The sequence below is a fragment of the Prunus mume genome, linkage group LG3, assembly GCF_029339155.1.
Source record: "Prunus mume cultivar Tortuosa linkage group LG3, ASM2933915v1, whole genome shotgun sequence".
NCBI lineage: Eukaryota > Viridiplantae > Streptophyta > Magnoliopsida > Rosales > Rosaceae > Prunus > Prunus mume.
Window position 1 is genome coordinate 26879829 of NC_142700.1, and position 23753 is coordinate 26903581.

The following is a 23753-nucleotide window of genomic DNA, read 5'->3' on the forward strand; positions in this document are numbered from 1 at the left end:
GTTGAATTTGTTAACTTGCATCCTAGAAACTTGGGTAATAGAATTAGTGGTAGAATCTGATGCCTTAGTAATTATCATAATCGACTTATAACCCTATCTTTAAACGTTGCTTTGCTTTTTTTTGTTTGATTAATTTGTTTTTGTTTTAATTGCATCTTTATTTAATTGTAGTTTAGGTTTAGGCTCTGCTACACAACACTTCCCTACTTCATTTTACTTGTTTAAGTGTTCTTGTTTTGTTTGTTTGTTTAGTTTAGTTGAGTCGTAAGTTGAAAATCCATAAATAGAGTCATGCATTAGGTTAGGTTAAAGAACTAGAATTGATCACTAATCTTCGTGGTAACGATACTCATAATTGCATCATACTATACTATAAATCGATTCGTGCCCTTGCGAGAGTTTTAATTTGATCTAAAATGATCTAATATTTAGGTTGGTTTAAAGGCACATCACCAAACAAGCTCGAAAAGTTTTATCTAGTTTAGACCAAGCCAAGCCAAGCCAATTTAGGACAGTCCCTAAGCATAATCTATGCCAAGATAGTTATGCATAACTATACTTGATTTTCGTACGGATAAGATCGGAATCAGGGGATTCCAATTCCAATCCAAAAAAATTCAGAATTTCAACATCCATTCCAATTCGAAAAACGCAGAATTTTTGGAACATACATATTTCAAAATTTTTTGGAAAATTTAGGAAAATAATTGAAATTTTAAACATGTTCATTGATTTGAAAGGTTAAAATTGGCTCAAAACTGAAAAATCATATGGTAAAGCTCGAAAAACTTTTATATGTTATTACTTAGATGTTGTTATCCTTTATGAAATAATCCGCTTATGTCTATTTGGCTATTAAGTCAAATTTAGTTTAACTTGAAATTTGTTATTATGTGTAGAATGTATAGTATAAGCTTGAAACCTCAATATATTTCAGAATTCAGAATACATTCCAATTACAATTCAAATATTTTTCAAAATTTATGTCGGAATTTATTTGGATTCGCCAAAATCAGAAATTTCATATCAAAATTGGTCAGAATTTGAATTTCCAATCCAACTTGCAACCTATGCGGAACAAACCGGACCACGAAGCACAAACCGAACCGCCAAAACGAGGCCAAGGGACCAAAGCGAAGGAAACGGTGCAGAAGTAGGCAACGTGGACAAAGCGAAGGAAACACCGAAAACATGAAGAGAAACCATGAGTTGATGACCGATGAGTCCAATGCTAAACGCGCCCAGATCAAAATCAAACCCAAAATAACAACGCAAACCTCCACCTTCCATTTTGATTCATTCATATCCGAGTGCAGAAATAGAAACATCAAATTCAAATAAAAACAACAACAATAAATTATATTTCTGAATATAAGCTAGAACGATGGCCATGCTCATGGGCTTGCCTTCCCACCTTCCCTGCTCTTCCGTGAGTCCTTTTCCCCTTTCACTTTCTTCGCCTTCCTTACATTTTGTTTCTTTACTTTGTTTTTAACTGTCATACTTGCACTTGATATATTTTGGATTTTTGTACATTTCTGGGTTTTCTCTAGTTCCTTTTTTTTTTCTTTTGTAAATTACGATTAGAGGTGACCATGAAAAGGAAAATGGGAAACAGTAATCATGTTGGGTGTTCAAGAATATTTGAGAAAACATATGAAATATAATCGTGTTGGATATTTTGAGTAATACTTGTACAAAAGAAGTTGAAGTTTCAATAATTTGTTCAAGATGTTAGACATCTTGAGTATACTTCTTATCGTTGTTGTTGAAATTTGAAGCCTACATAATGCAAATTATTTCGTAATGTTGTTTTAGCAGTTCTGCGGTGAAATCAATATTCTTTACTAGTTTTTGGAAGCAGACATTTGCTTTGCCCTTAGCATTTTGTTCAATTTCAGCTGGGATTGACGAAACCAAATTGTTTACTTTTAATTTCCAGAGTTGCAGAACTGCTAGAGAATTGCTGGGGAATATCATGACAGGCAAGTGTGGCCATGTTAAATACCAAAGTTTACAGTATTAGTAACTCTAACTTTGTTACTCTGCAAGTATGGTGTATCTGAATATATGATTGATTCTATCTTCTTGAAATCTCTTTTATATATACAGATATTATTCGATCAAGTAGCACAAATTTGCAATTACCGAGTAGTAGAAGAAGAGTCATTTCTTTTCAGGGCTCCGTCAAGTCTGTCCAAACTTCATGTCGAATATCTGTCCCAGGCACCTCATCAACGAGGGAAGAAAAAGTGCCTTCGAGCTTCTTGAGGGACAAGAAGTTGATTCCTGATTCAGATCCTCCTAGCGTGCAAGATGTCAACCTTTTGTATCAGTTTTTTGATCAAAGGTCTATCAGATGCCCTCATCTTTGTGGTTTGAATTCTGTGTTCTTTGTTGCATATAAGCTTTTCTTCTGTGCTGGAAACGATTTATATTTTTTACTGCATATGTTGAATATTTGTCTTTATCAGTTTTCCTTTTTCTTTTATTTACTATCTTGCAGTACCAAGCTCATGGTGTTGACAGGAGCTGGAATTAGCACAGAATGTGGAATTCCTGACTACAGAAGGTTCCGTCTCTTTTTTTTAATATGGTTGTTCAAGATTATGAGTTCCATACTGCCTTGTTTTTGCATTCTCTAATAGTGAAGAACTTTTAAAATTGAACTTTTGAAAATAGGTTGCTTCTAACTTCGTCTTTTGCACCTATCTTTGTGAGACCTATTATTGCCTGTTGAATTGACTCTAATCAGTAATATGTTGATGACGTTGAGTAGTGATTTCCAACCGTTATGTTCTCTATTGCACTATTAAATTGTTCAGTCAACATTTGCTGATGGCTTTTCAAAGCCTGCCTTTTTCATTCGTATTGATTTGTTATATCCACGTATTTTGAGAGAGAATGTTCCTTGCGTAATGGTATGGTTTGTTCCAAGTGGCCTTGTATCATGGATTTGAGTCACAGAAACCTCTTTGGAATTATGGGTAAAGCCTGTGCACATCCTGCCTTCTCCAGACCCTGCATTCTCAGCATTGTAAAAGGAATGTTTTGTGCATAGCAACGAACCTTTGAGCATTACTGAGTAGCCATTCTTTCTCTGCATTTTTCTATTTTCTTCAATTCATCTGGTTTTGTGTGTGCAAGTTCTGATTGAAATCTCAACATTTTTGACTATTTTATTTACATTTTTTTTTTTGTCAACAATATTTGACATGCTGCATGTTCATACTTTGGAGCAAATCAGCGAAAAGAATAAGTCAACCTAGGAGTCTTAGGTTTTTTTTTAGTCAATTGGAGATACATAATATACTAATAAGTGATATTTTCTTCTGCTGCAGCCCAAATGGAGCTTATAGCTCTGGTTTCAGACCAATTACCCATCAGGTGATCAGAAGGCATGTGCTGTGAGGGCTCCTTTAGCATTGTTTACATCATCAGAAGTGTTCAAGTTTTACTTTTGATGGTTTAAAAAAAGTTGTGAGCTAAATTAGATAATATAAAATAAGACCCTAAACAGAGAAAAGCAAAACTCTCATACTGGTCATATAGATATAATTGAGATAATGATAAGTCTATACTCTCCTGGTGTTAACTAATAGACTAGTTATTTGAGTGATGGAAGTTCATGGAATCTGTTTATACCATTGATTTAAAATTTAAATAGTGTACGATATTTTGAATCTTGCTAAATTGAAAATGAGTTGGTGCCAATAATTGATTTCAAAGCTTTCAATTATGGTTGTTCTGTATGCATCAGACCTGGAATAAAAAGTTAAACATTTCATTTTTGAATGGATTTGTAACTTGACATATGCTGGTATAGAAGTTATCTTTTGGTTCTTAAAATTGATGAAAGGAAAGAGAGACATCTTTTCCTGTTTTCTTTTTTCTTTTGGCAAATGAAGAGAGGTGTTGATTTTAGTATTATGAAGTAATTATGTTCAATGAACGACAGCCTCTGGTTTAGGAAGTTGTCAGCATGTGATATTCAATATCTTACATCACTCATGCTTTTAAACAAGGAACTGGAGCCGTTCAGCAGAAAAGTTATGTTTACATCTCCATACTAGCTATAGATGTCTTTTAGTCGGCACATGATATTTTTTTAGCAAAGTACTTCAATAAAAGATTCACGTGATGTATCGTTGTGACATCGGTCTCTACTCCGTTCTTTCTTATACATGTCTTTAACAAAGATTATCTTCCTTTTCAAAAAAAAAAAATTAAGACAAAAATTCAACATGGTTAATTTTTAATATAACTCTTTTCCAGATGGAGTTCATTTACTGCTGTTTATGTTGTATAATATATTCTCACAGCTCTGCCTTTTACTTCTGCTTTTGCTGCATTTGATGAACAGGAGTTTCTCCGTTCAATTCGGGCCCGGAGGCGATATTGGGCAAGGAGTTATGCTGGGTGGAGACGGTTTACTGCTGCACATCCTGGTCCAGCTCATATTGCTTTAGCATCTCTAGAAAAAGCTGGCAGGATAAACTGTATGATTACACAAAATGTTGATAGGCAAGTAGCTGTATGTTTCTTGGGCTGTGTTGTTTCAAGGATTATTGAGGAAAAGACACTAAATTGTGGAAATCAGCATCCTGGATTTCAATTCAGATAAAGAATCGTACGACTATGTTTAGAAATTTCTAAGGTTAATATTTAAGATATGTCAGCTAGAAAAAATTTTAAAAGCTCAGACTATCAATGAATTATAGTCAAATGATTCCCAGAAAATCTAAATCAGTACCAAACCAATTGCAAATTATAAAAGAAAAAGTTTTCACATCAAACTTTTTCAAAGAAAGATGTTTCTGGCCTGTGGAACTAAATTTCATTGTCTTGTTTCAGGTTGCATCACCGTGCTGGTAGTAACCCAGTTGAATTACATGGGACTGTATATTCTGTGGTTTGTATAGAGTGTGGTTTTTCCTTCCCTCGGGATCTATTTCAGGACCAAGTTAAGGCCCTTAATCCAAAGGTTAGTCTTGTGCAGTTTATTATTCGAGGATAATTAATGGCTGTAACATGTAATGTCATGTTTGTTAGAAATGGATTTTATGAAGACCCTTGATTTATATTTAGTGAAATCATTTTAGGATTGTCTTTTAAACTTTGCTCTTCAATATTCCTGAATGGCATTTTAGTGCTAACATTGATGTCGTGATAAATTCAGACCACTAGAAGCTCAGATACTAGTTAATTCTGGGCAAACAGACCCACTGTTACGGATGGCTCAAGACAACAGTGGACGTGATTCAAATAATGGAAATCTAGCCTACTTACAAAAATAACTCTAGATGATATTACTCCAATCGTTGTCGGAGCCTATATCTCTAGAGAAATCTGTAAAAGCCTAATTTATTGAGAAACAACCAATACTTTGATAAATAACAGTATAATCTAATCTGCCCAGACTATGGGTATTGAACCCCTTTGTAATTTACTAACTAAAGGCTCTTCCTCCCTAAACACACTTTAGCATTCTCACATTTCATCAATGATAAACCTTCAGTCTACCCGAAAAACGAGACTCTTTGGCTAGACTTTAATAACAAGACACTGTTCTGTATTGCATAGCATCATTCTTACCTACATTAATCCCTCCTCCTTGGAAAAAACTTGCCTTGTAATGTTTAGGTTGTCAAGAACTTCTTTGACTTCCATGGATGTGGGAAATATTGAATGTGGTGAAGATTTATACTAGAAAAAAGAATGGAAAAAGATGTCTTATATTGTTTTCTCGCTAAATTAAAGGTAAATTGCTTAAAAATTCTTCCATAGACGTGTCATCTGTGGGCAGTTGAATATATTCTTGTGAGTCTGGGACTATGTGACTGATGATATTGTTGCCTGTGTTTGTCTGCAGGAACTTTCTTTGATATGTAATTTTTTTTTTTTTGTGTCCTAAGTAAAAATTTTCAAGATATTTCATGAGTTATAGAAGTAAACTCTGGTTTGGTTGCAAACTCATGTTTCCGTTGTGATGCATTAATACGAATGGTGGCCTAATGAGCAATTAAAAATTGATTTTACTGCAGTGGGCAGAGGCAATTGAGAGATTGGACTATGGTAACCCTGGATCAGAAAGGAGCTTTGGCATGAAGCAGAGACCTGACGGTGACATTGAAATTGATGAAAAATTTTGGGAGGAGGAATTTCACATCCCTACGTGTCAAAAGTGCAATGGAGTGCTTAAACCTGATGTAAGACATTTGCCTATCGAATTTCAAATTTTAGCAACTGAGAGGAATGAGAGTAGCTATTTCTTCATGTCAGGAATGGTGATGCTAATCATTTAGTTCTTATTTAGTTCTTCTTTTTTCATAGGTCCTTGGATAGATGTGCAAGCATATTATATGCGATCTTTATTATAGTGTTGAATCATCAATAGTACTTGCATATTATTCTCAGAAGCTGGAAAAGTTTCAAGACAAGAAACAGGTTATCAGAGAATTTATGTGATACCTTTTTTATAGTGGTGCTTGTCTATTGAGTGAAGCTGACCAATAGTCACATTAAAGATCTAGAAGCATCTCATGCGAAAGGACCAAAGTTTTCACTAAAGTAAAAGAAAGTATTTTTCTTTTTTGGGATAGAAATTGGCATAAAAATGATGGGTTCCTTGGTCCCTAAAAATCTGATCGCTGTATGGCACTCACTGAAACAAGAATTATATGCTCTTTGCAGACTTGATTATAATATTACTTTTGAAAGTTAAGGATTGTCAATATTTTTTGGTGTATTATCTTTCCTAAGAAAGCACTAACGTTTTAGAACATAGTTTATCACAATTATCCATATAATGCGATATCATTGCTTGGAATGAGAGTTGCTTATTTATGGCCTTGTCTTGCATGCGCTATTCGTTTCTTTTTTATGATTTTTCACCCTTTTTCATTTGCATCAATTCATGCAATAGTTCTGATTCTGAACACTTCCAATATCTTGTACAAGTACATTGGAAATATAAAATCTCAGGGGACTCTTTTTGTTGCATGGTGATCTTGAAGGTTGTCTTCTTTGGTGATAATGTTCCCAAGGATAGAGCTGATAAGACAATCCAAGCTGCAAAAGAATGTGAAGCTTTTCTTGTGCTAGGATCATCCGTAATGACGATGTCTGCTTACCGGCTTGTCAGGTGCATATATATTTTTCATTGTAAATTTTAGTTTTTGATGAAGTCATTTTCATATCTTGGTTTGCACAATTCTCGTACCCAAGACCTTAAAGTGACAGTAAACTTCTGACAAAAAAAAGTAACAGAAAATTTGTAATGTAATATAGGATAAAAATCTGGACACCTTATGCAGTTGAATGACAGTTTCTCCGGTTGACCCGTATCAAGAATATTGACTGTAGTGTCGTCAGTTCATTGCTATATGTCATAATCACTCTCGGTTGTGGTGCAAGATGAGGTTTAATAATTCCAGTAAATTGGTGCAGCTCGATGTAAAAAATCTTATGTAAGCAAGGACAGACTTTTCCTGAACAATAAGAGTATATTGGAAACGAAATCCTTATTGTTTATTCTTTGTTTTATCTGTTGAGGGCTTGATTCATTTATTTATTTCATTCTTTTTTTGCCTTCTGATAAGTAGCTTTAACTTTCCAACTTCTACAGAGCTGCACATGAAGCTGGTGCTGCTACTGCAATAGTAAATGTAGGAGTGACACGTGCCGATGATTTTGTACCTTTGAAAATCCATGCTCGACTGGGAGAGGTATAGATGTTTTTGTTGGCAGCTGGCTCCACAAAATGGTGTTAGCTTAGTGGACTTTAACATGCTTTGCATTGTTGCAGATTCTACCCAGAGTGCTTGACATGGGATCCCTCTGTGTCCCTGCAGTTGGTTGATTTTACGTGGAGAGAGGTATTCAGATCTATACAAGCTTGCTCTGAGTTTATATGACTAGGTTTTGGAGACCACAAGAAAATGAGATGATTTTAATTTTCATCAATAAATCAATTAACTATATTATTTTTCTCAATAGCTTCTTTGTGGAAATGGAAAATTATTCAATTTTCAGAAGTTCAAATTAGTCAAAGAGAAGGCATCAAATTATCTTCTGCGCAACAAGAAAGAGAAAAAGAAGTTGGATAAACCAGAAGAAAAAAAAAACATGTATGTTCGCACGTACGTAGACTGAAACCAATCATTTCATTGGATTGCTGTGAAGACTGTTCGCGTCTTCAATTAAATTATGATTGATGTGAAATTTGTCTGGACACAAATTTGTTGTTGTCATTCACGATTATACAATATTGGTATTCGTTGCCAAATCTTTTTAACTTAGTTGATTAATTGTATTATAAAGTCAATTATTTGCATTGTATTGTGTTGCATCGTATTTTTTTAATAAATCCCCTTTTCTGTACGCACATGGAAGTGAATTTTAGCAATTTTGATTCAGGTACACAGCATGTATTCGTACGAACACATTTTAAATAGATTCAGAGAATTAAAAAGGTGGGTGTAATTTTATTTTCTTTCTGAATGCCAATAGGCTTGGAAGAAAAATTCTGAAACCAAGATTTTAACATTTTTTCTATTTTGCTTTCTGAATCCTTGGCCAAAATTTCTTCAGATTATGGAGCAAACAACAAACTTTTTTATACTAAAAAGGTTAAATTGGTAACTTACTCCTCGGATGCGGTAAGTTTTGTGTTCAAAATTTCTTAAGCTTACTACTTAAATTCCCCTATATCCCCACTCTATTCCCATGTAAACAAAGAAAACGAGTTTAAAGTTCATTTATTTTATACAGAAGTGCCCACCCGTGGACCAAATTTTGAGCGTTGTGAGCACCACACACATCTCACTTGTTGAATTAATCCAACGGTAGCTTGTAGCCTTAATAACTTAAAGAACTCGTAAGACCATAGTCTCTCCAGCCCGTTCTGTAACCAGCAATACGTGCATATCTGGATTGTCCACTCTTTCCCCACCCCACGATTACGAAGTCCAATCGAATCGAAACCCTAAAACTCCTCTCTCTAATTCTCGTTCCTATCATCTCCTTCATCTAATGATGTTTATATTGACCCCCAAAAGGAGACTATATGCAGATATGATCCAAAATCAATATTTGATAAACCAAAAACCAAAAAAGCAGCACTTGTCCCATTCTCTTTTGCCAACATAACCTTCTTTGTGCGACTTAGACTGAAGTTAATCTGTCACCAAACAAACATAACGATTGAGGCACAATTGACAACTTAGGGAAACTAACATGAAAACTTGGAACAAATCAGCATCCTTCATGAAACATTCAACAACACCAAATGGACGTCTTCTTTAGACAGAAGCGATATCTGTATACGCATCAAACCAGAGACAAACTATTCCTTGATATCTGACCCCAAAAAAAAACCTATTCCTTGATATAGTTAATCAAGTAATTACATACATTGCTGAGAGGTTTAATTCCAAATTTCCAGTCATAAAGTCAAGTAACCTAAAAATACAGTAATCCCTTCTAGGTAGATACAAAAACATCAGCACCTGATTTGACAGCCTGCACGCTAACATATGTTCTATTAAAATAAAAGCAAAGCTTTTCACTAAGAGGTCCCATTAACAGCCTTGTCAATTTCTTCCACATGATTATGAAGCACATCCCACTGCACAGGAAAAAATGATAGGTAAGAAAGCTCTCAAGAGCTATTGAAATGTACAAAAAAATCAAGACATACCTGATCCTTCGTTAGTGAGATTCCTGAGAACAAGGGCAAACAAGTCAACACTAGGCAACACTTAATGAATAGAAATCATACATAAGACAACAGTTTGTCAACTACAAAATGAAACTAAGCGCTGAAGAAAAGAAATTGCTTTATCACTAAACTAAGAGTTACCAAACCATACAGTAAACCCAACAAATAAACCCTAGAAAACTATGAATACTGTATTGGCAAAAACTAACATGATAAATAGTACAACACAATAGGCCACATTCATCATAAACCAACCCCTGACTACAGCAGGAGCACACAATGAAGTCTTTGTACTTTTCTGAGTAATGAACACCTTTCTTGTGCAAAGGTGAAGCCACTGCTTAGGCATTTAAATAATCTTTCAACCTAAACTAGAAACTGCCAAGTAACAGTGTGTCCTTGTTAGAATTGAACTAAGCACCATGCCTAACCCTTATTTCACCTAGATTTGTAGTAGATTGTCTCCAAAAAGTTTACTGCACAACCAATATTGTTTGAACTCTTAATTAGGTCAACAACCGTATTTCTCAAATCTTGAGTCCATACTCAAACTTTTGTTTGCTTTTATTATGCTAATTTAAGTATTGTCAGTTAATCTTGTTTAGTATGGCTGTTGCTTCTTATTTTTGCTTAAGTCATAACTCGATACAATTCATATTCTCAAATTGTCTCTGCCTTAAGGATATTGCCAGCTAGACTTCCGCTGCACTTATAATTTTTAGGGATTCTAGTAAACCATAGGTCCTGGCAACCTTTCCCATCAGCTAAACTAGTTTTGCCTATGTTCCATCAAATCCACAGTTTTGATGTCGTTTGTGAATAATCCTCCACATCAGCCACCCAAAAAAGAGAAGCTGCTTCTGGTGACATTAGACAGAGGATTTTAATTTTGTAGACTCACTCCCAATGCACCCACTAGAACACACTTCTTGAGTTACCCAACCTTTTCCACTTCATCTTGACTCTTAAAAAGAAACACTGCTTTATTGGCTTGGAGAGATCTCAGTACCATATGGAACCCAAGAAGCCTTGATAAGGCTGCCTGTATCCTACTCCGAGAGTGGAACTACTCTCTGGTGGATACCAGAGCCTTCACCAACTAACTAAAGACTGAATAACTAGCTCTATCTAGGTAGCTTGAATTGTTTCACAGAGATATTACAGAGGACCAAGGTTTCTTTGCACTGTCTCTTTAACATGGCCAGGTTCATTGTTTTTCCTTCCTTAGGCTACACTGACACTGAGTAACATTCATGCCATTGTAGTCCAACAGTTTACTCTCCGACCTCTGGAAATCATATTGTTCCTTATCATCCCAGACCCAGGCCTTGTGAGATGTTGATGAAAACACCCTTTTTTCTGGTAATTGTTTCCTCAACCAGTCCTGGCTCACCTCTTCTGCCAAACCCCCCCTAAAGCGACACAGCACATCCCAACTCCATAAAGAAACTTCTCTATACATTACTCTCTACTATTTATAAAGCACCTGCGTTTGAATCCTCATCGACCTCTACATCAAGAATTTCTGTTCAAATGTTTGTTACTGACCTCTCGATGGACTCTTTCCCTCATGGTTTCTCAAGAAAAACTTCTCTCAAGTACATTTAAGAAAAAGATAAAAATACACCACCTTCATTTTCAACTTGTAATGTTGAGCATTAGACTTTCAGTTGTGACAAGACTCCAAAAACTATAAGAACCCTAAATTGCAGTATTTTCATTTCTTTATAAACCCCAAATCCGGCCAAAATACAAAAACCCCACTAGAAAATAAGACAGAGATCAGTAAATAAACCATAGAAAGTAGAAAGTCGAAGCCAAGAAAACCAGATGAACAATTATACTATAAAAACACAATAAAACCATTTTCCATTTTTTGAAACAAGTTAAAGGCAAAAACGGCAAACCTTTTTTCCCAGGCATTTGCTTGCCATCCTTAACATAGAACTCACGAATGTCGACCATAATCTTTCCATTCCAGTTCCTCACAGTTACCCTCCTATTCTTGGAGATCTGCAATTCCCCAAAAACCCTAAAATCAGTTCCTCACATATACGTGCAGACAAAACAAGAAGAAGAAGAAGAAGAAGAAGAAGAAGAAAGAGAGAAATGGTGACCTCGCAGGCAATGATTTCGTCAGAGTTGTCATCGGTGGGGTCTCTCTTGCAGGTCTTCTTGGGGGGCGCGTGGCCCTCAGAGTCACCGTCCGACACGTGATCCTCCTCGTCCTTTCTCTTTCCTCTCCACGACATTGTCTTCGTTTTCTTCTGTGGCTTTGCTTCGGGTTTTCTCTACTCTATTCCTCTATTAAGACAGAGAGTGAAGAGAGCGCAGAGGCCAAGGACTTGGAATCTCGGTGCTGCTGTGACTGAGAGAGTGAAGAGAGGCAAAAATCTAGAGTGTGCTCTATAAATAAAGTAATCACTAAAATTATAATTTTTTATCAATTAATTAATTTTATTAAAACAGCTTACAACGTGATGAGTCTTCGCATTTGTTATTGTTTGATGAAAACTTTGTCTAAAAATGTCATCGTTCGTATTCATCCATAAGGAATTTGCAATTTAGTTTCCCTTACACTAGCCGTTCCACGCCAGAGAGAGGTTTTTTTTTTTTTTTTTGGGGTTTAAATTTTAATTTATTTTAGAATGAAAAAAGATAATGGGTAGTTGTGTTCCATAAAAATAGGATCCATTATCTAATTTTTCTTTTAATTTTAATTTTTTTAATATGAAAAAAAGTGTGAATTTACCATATTATCCTCATTTAATTAATAATTTCAATTTTTAATATTTGCATTAACCAATGACATTTTCTAGTATTTTGAATATTTCATCATTCTCTTCTTTTTGCTTTATATATATAGATAAAACTTTTCTAAAAGTAATTTTGTCATTTTTTTTCTTTGGCAAATTAAAAAATTATCTCATTTTTGTATCATAAATTTTTAATTCATTTTCATTTTTGGCTAATTCTTCCAAATGAATATGAACAATTCATTTGATAAATCTTTAGATAAATTTCCATTCATTTTTTTTTAAGAAAATAATTATTCAAATACCCTTTTACAATTTAAACAATAAAAAGGACAACGCTTAATATCTAATTTCGTGTTTAAAAGAGGTAATCCAAAACTCACATTCTCCCTACAAAATAGATTAAGACCCAAAAAACTAATCAAAATAAAATCACAACATCCCAAAAGAAAATGAGTCTTTTTCTCAAATTGATTTGATAAATGAGGCAATGAGTTGATTGAAATATGGGTTTCAGGTGCAGCAACAGAGAAATATGGAATATATGGGCTATTGGAAGGATTAAAAAACAACATATTTGCTAGCATATACGGGCTATAGGAGTGGTTTTGCTCACCACATTAACTAGAGATGTATGCTCACTATAACCTTCAAAGAGTGACACGTGTCCCGTTAATAACCTTAGTTAATTTTTATATGGGAATCTGAAAAAATAAATAAATAAGGGGCCCACAGTCTTCTCTTCTTTCCCCTCTTTCCTCCTTTTACCCCTTTCTTTTCTTTCTTTCCTTCCCGACCCCTGACACTTCTCTCTCTTCTCTTCTCTCACCTCCCTCACCAATATGCTCGTCAAATTCATTGAAGAAATCTGTTTCATTTACTTACTTGTGACTATATTCATCATCTGGGTTTTTGTTGCATTTTTGTTATGAATGATTTGTGGGCTTTCTCAAATCTGCATTTTGTACGGATTCTTTGAATTTATTTTTGAGAGGGGCCTAATGTCCTTGCCTTGAATTCCAAGAAAAGTTGTTGTGCATATATTTGAAATAAATCATCAAGTGTTCCATGTTTACTTGGTGATTTATCAAACACTTTAATCATTCATATTGCATTTATTTATATTGTTCGGTGACTCATATGGTTGAGGGCACCAAGACTGTGGTGGTGGTTTTCCTCCAGTGAGGTTGAAGTAATGTCGTGATCAATACTGCATTCAACATAAGAAGTGTCGAAGATCATCCCGTGATTTTGGGCCAAAAGAAATCTCACGACCGCCCACTTCTCGAAAGGACCATGAAACAAAAAGAATAAAAGAGATGGGCTTTGAATTATCGGATCAAGAGTGAGCCCAACCCACGTCTTTTCAGAAGTGGCAGAAATGTAAAAAATGCCAAAATAAATGGCAATTACATTTTAGGCAAATCAAAGAATTAGATTGGGCCAAAATCTACTAACATCTCTCTCAAAGGCTCAGGAGCAAATCAGTAGATCTTTTTGAAGGAATTATTCTCAAGGGAGTCCACGAGAAGCCCACGTGACTATCTGAAAACTTTGAAAGTCAACAACATCAACTGAAAGAGATAAGAGAGCTAAAATTGGGACAGGTACAGAAAGATGACATCTCTGAAAAACTCTGCCCAAACAGAAGATCAATTTATATATATATATATATATATATATTCAAAGATATTTCTTCTACTCCAAAAAGGGTGATTCTCCCAAAAAGATAAGCATGCTATGTTCTCAAAACAGAGATAAGCAGGAGAACAGGGAGTTGTTCAAAACTGGAAAATCAAACTAACCATCACAATTTGAGCTCTCACAAGGGGCAGTTGGGATTAGAAAGGGGTTAGGTTCTCTTTCAAAATACAGGGAAGTGATTGCCATAGGAGCTTACCATTGAAAGCCTATCTGCCAGAACTGATAAAATCCATTTTTCTTTGTATTTGAAATTAAGAGATCTTTTGACAAATTTTGCCGCCCATTATTAAAAGAATTACCCTATTCCTAAGCATTTCTTATAAATATAAGAGGGAGTGAACAGGGCAAAAGGACAAAAAAATCATCAATCAATGAAACAATCAAAAATCAATCAAAGACAAAAACTCAAAATGATCACTTAATCACTGAGAACCTTCAAAGCAAACTGAAGCAACCAAAAGCTCATTTGAGCCACAAAAGAAGCCAGCTATAGATCAAGAAACTTCTAGGTTAGAGAAATAAGTCATTCAAAACGAGACTTGTCTCATTACAAATTTGGTTCAACAAAAGCCAAAACAAGCAGAGTTCGAGTTTTCACAAATATGAAAACTTCAACAAATTTATGGAGAGCCCGACCAAGCGAGCAGGTACCATAGTGCGATTCAAGGTAACCCTCAAGTCCAACCACTTCTACCCCTTTCGGACCAAAGAATTTGCAGTTCGCCATTTCAAAAAGCCTTCGGGCTCGAAATAGATTGAAGCTCTGCCAAAATCAAACTTTGGTATCGATTTACACGAAGCTTAGCGATTGAAGCTGGCGATTGGTCCAGCACAGACATACCCAGTCCAGCCGGATCGAAGCTTACGCGAGCAAAAATGGAATATCAGCCACATTTTGTCTTTCTAGAGTTGATTTTCCCTCTCTAGTTTTGTAAAAGGCGATTCTGCACAAATCCATTTTATTATCATTTATTCTTGTCATAACTACCAATCTTGTACTGAGATAAATTGTGAAGTCCTCACCAGTCTGAGGCAGGAAAAGAACTTACTTGAGAGATATTCCTCACCCAAATTCACAATCGTTTGTTTAAGAAATCAGTAACTTGGGGTGCAAGTTATCTATTTTAAGAAGTCTGCTAGAATTGTTATTGCTAGCAATGGTATGCTCGCACACTAAAGAAAGTTGACTTGTTGACCAGTTAATGGTTTTCAAGGCAATGGGGAACTTTACCCTACCATCACAGGAACAAAAACAAAACGGGTGAACACTGACAGAAGTTGAGTTACGAAGAAGTATTTTTAGTCCTCCTACAAGTAATTTCAATTAGCATCAGAGCAGGTTGCTGAACATACTCAACAAGATCCGACATACCGTAGGATGGATCGTGTCGCGGGCTCAATTGTACAAGCACCACATTTCAATAGCAACAATTATGACGCTTAGAAAGCTAAAATGAAGTCATTCTTTTGGTCTCTAGATGAATGTGTATGGAATACAGTGGTTCATGGATTTTCTGAACTTATAAAGAAAATTGGAAAAAGGAGAAGAAGAAAGCGCAGTCCTCAAAACTAAAGAGGAATGGACCAATGCAGAAGTCACACACAGTACTAATAACCAAAAGGGGTTAAATGCTTTATTTATTGTTGTCTCTTCTAATCAATTTGAATATATCTCTGGTTGTGATACTTCTAAGGAAGCTTAGGATATTTTGCAGCTAAATCATGAAGGAATAGATACTGTAAAGGGCCCTAAGCTCCAAATGCACACTTTACAGTTTGAGACACTCATGATGGATGAGAATGAAATTTTTTCTGAATTTTATGCTAAACTTTGTGTCATTGTGAATGCATGTTCAAGTTTATGTGAAAAACTTCCAGAAGATAGGGTTGTGAAAAAGATTTTGAGATCCTTGCCTCAATGGTTTCAACCAAAGATCATGGCTATTGAAGAGATTCGTGACTTGAAAACCTTAAAAGTTAAAGAACTCATAGGGTCCATACAAACTTATGAGATAAAACATCTAGCTCCTAAAATGAGCAAAAGTGTTGCTTTCAAAGTTGTGAATGAAGAAGATGATGGGCATTCAAATGAGGAATTAACGATTCTCACAAGACGATTCATGAACTTTCTCAAGAATCAGGATCCAATGAGTCGAGATTCAAAAGGTATAAATTCTAAAACATAGGTTTGTTGACTATACTGATGGTGTGTCTAAATCTCACAGGTCAAATGAATGAAAGAATCTAAGAGAAAAGGTCTAATGTTTCTAATGAGAAGGCTATGGACACATATCTTCGGAATGTGCCAACACTTTAAAGAAACAAAAGGATGTGAAAAATAAGGCACTGCATACTACTTAGAGTGACAGTGATTCTAACTCTGAAAATAATGAGAAGGTCATTGCACTTATCACAACTATAAGCTTGGATGAACCAACGAAGAAGGATGATGATTGTGAAGATATGAATTTTGAGTTTATCATGAACAAATATGATGATTTGTTGGCTGCTTCTTAGAAACTCAGCAAACAAAATGAAGAGCTTGTAAAATCCATTGCCATGCTAAAGTTGGAAAATTGCAAGATTGCAAACTAGTGTCAATCTCCTGACGCAGATTCCGAAAAGGTAAGTGTAAGTATGAACCAAAAATTGATGTTTTTTGCTGAAAAAATTGACTGATCAGAATAATTTAATTGCATCTCTAACTTCTAACAACAAAGCCCTTGAACTTGAACTTAAAAATTCAAAGGAAATAATTGTTTCTTTAACCATTGGTGTAGAAAAAATTGACAAGATGATTAGTATGGGAAGAAGAGATGGTGACAAATGAGGGTTGTGATTTGAACCAAGTAATAAGTCTTACGATGTGTCTAAACAAAGTTTGTCAAATCCTCTCCACCTATTGAACCTTCTGCCGCTCATGAAGTCAAGAAATTCATTCCAATTTGTCACTTTTGCAGAACTCGTCGCCACATAAGACCAAGATGCAATAAGCTTCGAAACGAATTTGTTCGTTCAAATTCTCACATCATGGGTGGAAAAGTGAGTATCCAACATAAGATTTCAAATCTTATGAAAGAGGTAAAACGCTTATCCAAACTATCTTCTTTTCATTGTTTGCCATCAACTAAGACAAAGTTAGTTTGGAGGAAAAAGGAAAATCATAATTGTATGTTCGCCTCCACTAATGTTGTGCATGAACCCATTGCTTTAGAAAATTTGGATCTTAAATGTCTTGTTGCAAAACCTTTGGATAATCTTCGATTTGACACTCTTAGAAAGTCTTTAGGTATTTGTTCTTTTGAATAATTGTTTGTGTTTTGATGCATGCCAAAAGACTGCAGCTATCCTCTTCTCTGTTTTTGTAACATAAATTGAATTAAATTATGAATACTTTGTTTAGCACATGCAGGGATTGATAAGCGATATCAATCCTACTGACGTCTGGAAGCTTTGCTGATCTTAGATTGAATTTTTGGCTTTGGATCACTTTGGGCATGTCAATATTGGGTTTATGTGAATGGTTCTCGAGTGTCTTTGTTTTTTATAAGGTCAATTAAATGTTCTTTATATTAATTCTCATATCTCACGTATAGCACATACACTGTAATCATGCTTAATAATTTTGAATGAATCCTCACATTGCCTTTGTTTTGATACTAGATTTTCATTGTACGTTTTGTTACTGAGCTCACAAATTTATAACATCTCTTTAATTAAAAGTGAATTAAAATAAGTGCTTCATCCTTGCCAAGTAACTGAGCCTCTTATCTAATTAATGTCGAGGTTCACGTATGTTAGAATAAAAAAAATAACAAAAAAAAAATTGAAACGTGGGTTGGATGAGTCCCATGATTTTGATATCTGTTATTAGCCACATCTAGCAAGCAGAAAGTTAAGGGTAGAGAAGTGGGGGTCTAAACCAATGAAAACTCTTAAGAGAGGTTAGTGGCTCCTATTTTTGGGGGAGATGAATATTCAGTTTTCATACACTAAGAAGGCCCTTGGCTTATAAAAGGGACAGCAGTAAAGAAGAAGAAAAAAAGAGAAAAAAGAAACGACAGAAGAAGAAAACTGCTGCAGGAGAAAAATTGCAAGAGCACAGACACAAGAGAATACTTTTCACAGGTATATTGATTCTTTCAATTAATTCTTGTTGGGTGGCAACCCTTAAATCATTGTTGGATGATGAATCCATGATGGGTGGCAACCCTTAAATCATTTTGTTGGATGATAAATCCATAATGGGTGGCAACCCTTAAATCATGAAGAGCAAATCCATGAGAGGATTCCTATTCAACAAAGCGCCGCAGAGCAAAAGGAAATCTGTGAAACAGAAATAATGTTTTGAGGGTTCAGCCCAAAATGTACACACAAAAAAGGGCTGAGTTACCTCTTGGACTCTCTGACCATTCCTCTCCATCTCTGCCTCTAAAAGCCTTTACTTTCCTCTATGAGCAAACTACATTAAAAAAAAAATTGAAAAGGAAGTTTTTTGTGAAGAAAAGAACAGGCAGAAAAAATGGAGATCTGCAAGAAAAGTGGATGTTCGCCACTTTGTATTTCTTGCCAAAAAGGAAAGATGAAACAGTCATGTTCTTTCTTTTAGAGGAGGGTGTTGCTGGGTTAAAAGGAGAGAAAAGGTCGAACCTAAAAGAAAAACATGGATATAAAAAAAAAGGGGAAAAGAAGCAGAACTTGGGAAGGGCCACGTTGGGACAGTCCATGCATTGAATGCCCCATCTATTGGTTTCTTAGCAAACAATCAAAATATAGGGCATGATGTATGATAATAATAAAAATTAAGAAGGTTTGCTACAGCCATCAAAAGAAGAAGAAAAGTAAACAAGGAAATCAAAGGAAAAAAAGAAGAAGAAAGTGGTGTAGCCACTCTGTTTGGTTTTGCATGCAATGGACAAAAAAAATAAGAAGGAATTGAAGGCTTGGCTTGGTGTTGCATACAGCAACAACAGACAAAAAAAAAAGAGAAGATAGCCACCAAGAAGAAGAGGAAAAGTCAGCAAAATACTTAAGTGCTTTGATATTGCCCTGGAACGTATTTACTGTTGGAACATACTTATTTTTGTATACTTGCTTTGGTGTATATATTTAAGTGCTTGTGACATGTGTAAATTTTGGGAACGTTCGATTTACGGGAGACTCAATTTTCGGTAGAAGTCGATTTAAGGGAAATTAAGTTTTAATCAAAAAGGGCAACCAAGTCAATTGTGCTCGACTGCCAGTGTCGATCACGAACGTGGTTCGCTCGGATTCCAAAGTGGAATTTGGGTCGGGTCCTGTCATTTAATCAAGAAATGATGCAAGACCTGCGAAAAATGTAGCAGTTGGCAGAGAAAGACGTGGAAATAGCGTTTCTATCTCGCTCGGCTAAAAGAAAAAGCCGTCATATGTGAGGAAGACAGGGACAAAACAAATGAATCGGTGACCCATGAACAACAAACAAAAGAGGAAAAACCAGAGAGCTCTACGAGCACAATTTCCCCAAATGACATATAGACATTAATTGCTGAGGGGATTCGTGAGTTCCAATTGTCTATAGCGCCTCCTGTTCAAGGGTATCGAAAACCTTTCCCTTCTCACTGTGACGCCATACCATTCCCGAAGGGTTATCAACGGCCTATATTTGATAAATTTGATGGCATAAGTAGCATACCCCATGAACATCTTGCACATTTTTATTCAGCATGTGGCGAGACATCTCAATCAGACGCTATCTTGGTGCGTCAATTTGTCCAATCCCTAAAAGGATCAGCCTTCACTTGGTATACACAACTATCGCCAGGCTCCATCTTGACATGGGACGACATGCAAAAAGCATTTTTGGCACAGTTCGTTAGTTCAAAGAAGAAGGTCTCGATCATGGACCTAGCTCAAACTACCCAAAAGCCAGGGGAAAGTGCTAATGACTTCATAATGACATGGAGGAGCCTCAATCTTCAATGCCCGGAGAAAATTACCGAGCAATCAGCAGTGCAAATGTGCTACAACAACCTCATGCCAGACATTGCAACTTTTGTTGCCACTGCTGAACCCAAGTCATTTGATGCTTTGGTGTCAAAGGCGAGCAATGTTGAAAGACAAATTGCTCGCCAAAAGTCTGCGACTCAAAAAAATCAATTTGGGGAGAAGAAAAATGACAAGAAGTCTGCAAAGGGAGAGTTATTGGCCACTTTTGTCAAAACAGAAAAGAAGAATGACAAAGGCCAAAGCAAAGACCCAATCTTAAAGAGCGCAAAGAGGTCAAATATTCTTTTGATGATGAGGATGTATAAGAAATTTTTGACTAACTTCTGGCCTCCAAAGATATTACCTTGCCAGAATCAAAACGTCCTGCTGAGGCAAACAAGACAAATGACCCTAAGTACTGTCGGTATCATCGCCTCATCAGTCATACGCTCAAGGATTGTTATATCCTAAAGGACAAAATTCAAGAGCTCCTCAACAATGGCGGTTTGGTGATAAACTCTTCTTCCCAACATCATTTAGCTACGACAAATATGATAGAAGAAAAGCTCACACTCACCACTGCATTATTAGGTGGAGCGAAATTTGCAGGTACTAATACCGACAATGGGGGCACAATTGTACATGCCTGCCCAAAAACACCATGGTCTAGTGATCTTCAAATTCCCACTCTTCATGAGCTCACGACTGCACCTAGTCTAGAGATATGGGAAGATTCTTCAGCTGACGAATCTGCGGAGGGGTGGAAGATTTTTGTTAAAGAGCCAAGCACATGGCCAAACATTTCCCACCTAGTCACAAATCTGTTACTTGTCCTGGTGTCAAGATTCGAGGCATGCCAACCTTGAAAAATAAGAGAAAAAAAAAGAAGGTGCAAAAGAAAGTTCAAATCCCTCAAGAGGATGAATATGAGCAACCCGCAAGGGTCCCTATTACACTCACTGGGTTTTTGCCAGTTGAGTTCTTCTCGAGTGAATCCGAGGTTAAGGAAGAAATTATGCAATGCAACATGGTCTCTGTGAAGGAACATGAGCTTGACACAGAAGTTGATGAGATTAACCTTCGCTTCGGTTGAAGTATCCCATCTGCTGATAAAGCACAACAAAATGAGGAAGTTGAGCCCTCTAAGAAGGCGAAGGCGAAAGAGGTTAAGGTCTCCTTGTTAGAAAAAACTGTTGCAGGTGAAATTTCACCATCCTCTTCAAAAGCAAAGGACCCTAAGCCTGATACTGGTAGAGCAAAGGAGTCATCGCAATCACATGCACTTAAGTATGATATTTTGGCTCATCTTAAGCGCATCCCAGCTCCTTTAAGTGTCTATAACGCTTTACAAATGTCAAGAGAGTCTTGGGAAGCACTTGTAATGGCTTTGATGAGCCCGGATTTGTACAAGTCATGTTTCAAATCAACAGATGTCCACACAACTGAAACCTCGAAGTTTTGGGCATCGTGTATGGCAGCAATCACCTTTGGTGAAGATGACTTTCTGCTTGGATCCAAATTCCATAATCGACCTCTTTATGTCACTGGCGAAGTTGGAGGCATGACCATCAATTGAATCTTGTTAGATTGTGGTTTAGCCGTGAATCTTATCCCTCTAAAGATGCTCCATGCTCTAGGGATGAGTGCCCGACAATTGTCTCCATCTATGCTGACTATTCAAGGGTTCAATCAACTTGGGCAAAAAGTCATGGGTTCTATCGCCCTGCAAATGGAAATAGGGGACCTATATTCAGATGCTTTATTCCATGTGATCGATGCTAACACTTCATACAATGTCCTGCTAGGACGTCCATGGCTCCATACATATGGCGTAGTCCCTTCTACACTTCACCAGTGCTTCAAATACTTGGTGGATGGGGAAGTCAAGAGCGTTTCAGCTGATATAGACCCGTTCAGAGGCGAAGAGGTGAATTACTTTGATGCGAAGTTTTATGGTCCACCTGGTCTCTCATTCACACAGCCACCAAAGGTGGATAAGGAGAAAGAAGCAACCGTCGAGGCAGGAAAATCACAAAAGGTAGAAGCAACCAAATCTCCAAGGGTAATTCGAGTGAAGCTGACACCTCGAGGTGTGACATCCCCAAAAGTTGAAGAAGTCCGACCGCAAAGGCTTCCAAGCCATAGATAGTTTTCGAGACTTCAAAAAAGGAGCCTAGTGAAAGACACAAGCTCATTGAAACAAACAATGCAGTAACTGATGACGGCAAGTTACATTCATCCTCTTCGTAAGATCAATCAGTCTATCCCAGGGGGCAGTTTGGTCATTTCGACTACTTTTGGCAAAAATGATAGCCCGAGTAAACGTGTAGTTTTTCATGAAAAGGCATCCTTGCCAGAAACCACATCTGCTCCATTAAAGATAAAGCTTACAGGCCGTAAAGCAAAGAAAAGCAATGATGGCCTCACAGTCCAAAATGAGAGTGGTGTGCTCAAAATGTCTCTTCAAAGGCTACATCCAAAAGCTTCCGATCCCGAGATACTTACTAATATGGAACAAGCCATGTTTAGAGAAGATGAGGTGAATATAAAGCCACTTCGCATCTCTGTGTTCAAACGACTAGGGGGTAGACAGCCACCCCGCGTCTCGGTCTTTCAACGCTTGGAGAACCCTTCCAGTTCCCAACAAGGGAAAGTCCATAATAAAAGGAAATGGAAAGTTAAGAGTCAAGAGAAAGCTGTGACCGAAACAGTCAAAAGGCTGAAAATAAAGGATGACCTCGTCCAAGTTAATTGCACCTTTTTCGAAGAAACGGTGGACCAAGATGATAATCCTCAAGACACTGAGGAATTCATTGACATAGTCTAACCAGCTCCACCACAAATGGAGGAGGGAGGTCAAGCCACAATTGATGATCTGCAGGAAATTAATCTTGGTACAGTTGACAACCCAAAACCTATCTTTGTTAGTGCTTCGTTAGCACCGCAAGAGTTAGAAGAATACACACAACCGTTGCAAGAATACCGAGATGTATTTGCATGGAGTTATCAAGACATGCCAGGGTTAGACCCCAATGTTGCAATCCACAAACCTGGGATACCTGATAAGGCTCGATGGGTGAAGCAAGCACCACGCCGTTTTTGGCTAGAGCTAACAATCCAAATAGAAATCGAGATTGACAAGCTTATTGCCGCCAGTTTTATTTGAGAAGTCCAATACCCCACTTGTTTGTCCAATATTGTTCCAGTCCTCAAAAAAATCGGGGTACTGCGTATATGTGTTGACTATAGAGACCTCAATGACGCATGCCCAAAAGATGAGTTTCCGCTCCCAATCACAGAATTATTGGTAGACGCAACAACCGGTTTTGGTGCTTTATCGTTCATGGATGGATTCTCAAGTTACAACCAAATAAAAATGGCTCTAGAGGATCAAGAAAAAACTGTCTTCCGCACTCCAAAAGGAATATATTGCTACACTGTGATGCATTTTGGGTTGAAAAACGCAGGGGCAACTTACCAAAGAGCTATGACAACAATTTTCAATGACATGCTTCACAATACCATTGAGTGTTACGTTGATGATTTGGTGGTTAAAACCAGAAAAAGGGAACATCATTTGAGTGACTTAAAACGAGTTTTTGATA

At 36.6% G+C, this 23753-nt stretch overlaps 2 protein-coding genes across 5 annotated transcripts; one reads left to right on the forward strand and one right to left on the reverse strand.

The window, feature by feature from the left end:
- Positions 1-1026: 1026 nt before the first annotated feature.
- On the forward strand, positions 1027-8335 carry SRT2 (sirtuin 2). Of its 4 annotated transcripts, none has more exons than XR_016125264.1 (12): positions 1032-1429; positions 1943-1985; positions 2113-2350; positions 2507-2572; positions 3342-3387; positions 4364-4524; positions 4855-4984; positions 6045-6209; positions 7017-7144; positions 7291-7469; positions 7628-7727; positions 7808-7825. XR_016125264.1 is itself a non-coding variant. In XM_008229319.3 (12 exons), exons 1-11 carry the CDS (start codon positions 1385-1387, stop codon positions 7859-7861), a joined length of 1176 nt encoding a protein of 391 aa, XP_008227541.2. In that variant the 5' UTR covers positions 1042-1384; the 3' UTR covers positions 7862-7877; positions 8035-8335. The 4 variants fall into 4 exon arrangements, 3 of the variants coding, with proteins under 3 accessions (XP_088904663.1, XP_008227541.2, XP_008227542.2); XM_008229319.3 differs by lacking the exon at positions 7291-7469 and adding an exon at positions 8035-8335 and having other exon boundaries at positions 1042-1429; positions 7808-7877; XM_008229320.3 differs by lacking the exon at positions 7291-7469 and adding an exon at positions 7999-8335 and having other exon boundaries at positions 1045-1429; positions 7808-7877.
- Positions 8336-9324: 989 nt separating this feature from the next.
- LOC103327044 (RNA polymerase II transcriptional coactivator KIWI-like) lies at positions 9325-12113 on the reverse strand. The gene is made up of 4 exons (XM_008229321.3): positions 11839-12113; positions 11629-11734; positions 9701-9723; positions 9325-9628 (listed from the first exon to the last, which is right to left on the reverse strand). Exons 1-4 carry the CDS (start codon positions 11971-11973, stop codon positions 9569-9571), a joined length of 324 nt encoding a protein of 107 aa, XP_008227543.1. The 5' UTR covers positions 11974-12113; the 3' UTR covers positions 9325-9568.
- Between the last annotated feature and the right edge of the window lie 11640 nt (positions 12114-23753).